General features: G+C 39.1%; 1 protein-coding gene across 1 annotated transcript; it reads right to left on the bottom strand.

The window, feature by feature from the left end:
• Positions 1 to 719: 719 nt before the first annotated feature.
• On the bottom strand, positions 720 to 1,106 carry LOC118192755 (protein GVQW3-like). The gene has a single exon (XM_035363767.1). It carries the CDS (start codon positions 1,104 to 1,106, stop codon positions 720 to 722), a length of 387 nt encoding a protein of 128 aa, XP_035219658.1.
• Positions 1,107 to 2,402: the final 1,296 nt, after the last annotated feature.

Here is a 2,402-nt window from a genome sequence, read left to right as displayed (position 1 = left end):
TTCGTAAAAAGCAAATTAAAAGTTAATGAAATTTAATTGCAAACAAATAAATGATTAATTATTGCTGCGAACTAATCTACAATATCATTTAAATTCTGAGAGCATATGTAAATCAAGTGCAAGTATCAAAATCCATGAACAAAAATATACGAGGGCTGTAAATTAAGTAATGGCAACATAGGTATAAATCAATTTTTAATGAACTTACAAGTACAATTGCATTACATTCCTTCTATGTAATCACCAGCAAAGCTCATAACCTTTTGCCAAATGTCGGGAAGCAGTTGTAGACCAGTGGCAAGGTGTTGATTGTTGATGTGAGCGACCGAGCGCCCTACTGCGTGGAGTACAGATGAAACGTCATGAAATCGGTGACCTCGGAGGGTTTCCTTCAACTTCGGAAACAGATTGAAGTCACAAGGACTCATGCCGGGTGAGTAGGGAGGGTGTTCCAGGATTTAACACTGCCACCGTCGCAAAAGGAGAGTGACATTGTTTGCGACATGGCGTCATGCAACACGATATGCAGATTGCTGTGCAATAAACGTGGACGTTTGCGCCGCATAGCCGGACGCAGATGGTGCTGTAGAAATCGGCAATAGTAATCTGCGTTGACAGTTTGTCCTTCAGGTACAGCATGTGTAAGAATCACACCGTCCCAGCCGTATGCCTTCATTGCGGTATCTCTTCAAGTGGGTGCCAGCCAGTGCATACCGGTGTCATTTCTGTACTTCGGTTAGTCGATGTGGAACCCAGCGGGAAGCAATTTTCCTCATGTTGAGATATTTCTTCATTATGCGCCACACCGTTTGATGACTCAGACCAACCTCTAAGGATAATTCTCGGACAGTCTGTCGGCGGTCTATGGTAAGAAGACCGCTCAGGATATCAATCTGCTCTTGAGGAATGGAGGGCCGACCTGTGCGTTGCAAATCCGCAGTCTCTTTCCGACCCGAACGAAATGCTTGAACCCATCGTGCTACTGTCCTATACGGTAAAGCATTTGTGCCACAGGCTTCCACTAATCCTCGATAGCATTCTGTTGCATTTTTGCCACTTGCAACTTCGATTTTAAGCCACGACCGCTGATCACATTTTGTAAACATGCTTTAGAGCGATGAAAATGAAAAAACTCCTCACTTTAACGTCACACAACAACTATCTTTCTATGCAGATCGACTGTTTTTTGCACTCAACACGTCGACAACAGCGCCACCTCACCGCTCCCATATCCTATTTGCGTATGCCCGCCCTTCTGCGACTTTCAAGATTAAGTTGCCACTATTTAATTTACAACCTCGTATAATTTCAAAAAAAATTAATCCTAAAAAATTATAAAAATGCATAAGTGAATAATTGTTGAGCAGGCAAGAGAAAGACTTATCAAGGAGAAGTTGCCTCCAAACCTATCTGTTCAATTATTCAATTCGTGTTTCGTCATAAGTTACATAGCTGATATTAGACAATTTTGATTAGAGCTAACTTAAATGTGATGTATTATATTTGATAATTTTATACATAGAGAAGTTTAAGGTGCACGTTATACATAAGGTTGTTAGTTATAATATTCAACTTTGCGAACTCTCTGTTACTGTAAATCTTTTGATCCTGGTGAGCATTATAATGAAAAATATATGAAAAATGTCTTAGGAATTGTCAAACTACTTAAATATTTATCAATAATAATTATATTAATAATACGCCCACCAGCGGCCGAGCGGTAAAGTCGCTGAACACTGGTAGTTCGGTCCGAGGTTCGAATCCCGCGAACGGGCTGGCTGCATGGGCGTTTTCGTGGTTTTCCCCATGTGTAACGTGTATACGAGCCAGTTTCCCTTAGAAAGTCCTCCACGAAAGGCATCCCTCCCTTAGGCAGATAGCCCTAGTGTGCTTTGCCATAATTAAATACACACACACATATATTAATAATACAGCAATTTAAATTCTATTGCTGAAAATTAGGGCATTTGTTTTTCTTTTTATATAGGAACACTAAATAAAAAATTTCAAGATTTAGTTTCAAAGCTGAATTGATTTTTATAAAATTTTAATTAGAGACACAATTACCGATATGTAAAAATAGGCACAAGGGAATGTAAGTCAAAGAAATAAATTAACCCCGACAATTATGTTTTCCTTGATAATAAAATTCTGACTTTTTCATAAGAAAATAAAAGCTTTAACCCCTTATCTGTACACAATACGTTACTGAGAATGTAATTTCCTCTTCAGAACTTCGTGGGCGAACTTTGCATCTTTTAGTTTTGCATCCGCAAACGCAAAACTGCTGTCGGTAAATAACCATACAACATCTTTTTTCCGTTATACACTGCATACACCTTGTGGTCCCCCCTGTCATTCTTTCTCTTTTCTTCCTCAATATTTTTCTGTCTTTACTCTTG

This window comes from Stegodyphus dumicola, chromosome 3 (assembly GCF_044657685.1).
Source record: "Stegodyphus dumicola isolate Sdum_Otavi_A_Nest chromosome 3, ASM4465768v1".
NCBI classification, from domain to species: domain Eukaryota; kingdom Metazoa; phylum Arthropoda; class Arachnida; order Araneae; family Eresidae; genus Stegodyphus; species Stegodyphus dumicola.
This window is presented reverse-complemented; position numbering and strand designations above follow the sequence as displayed.

What these genes read in the sequence shown, in the direction of transcription:
- LOC118192755 (XM_035363767.1), bottom strand. Translation starts at nt 1,106, where the DNA reads ATGTTTACAAAATGTGATCAGCGGTCGTGGCTTAAAATCGAAGTTGCA.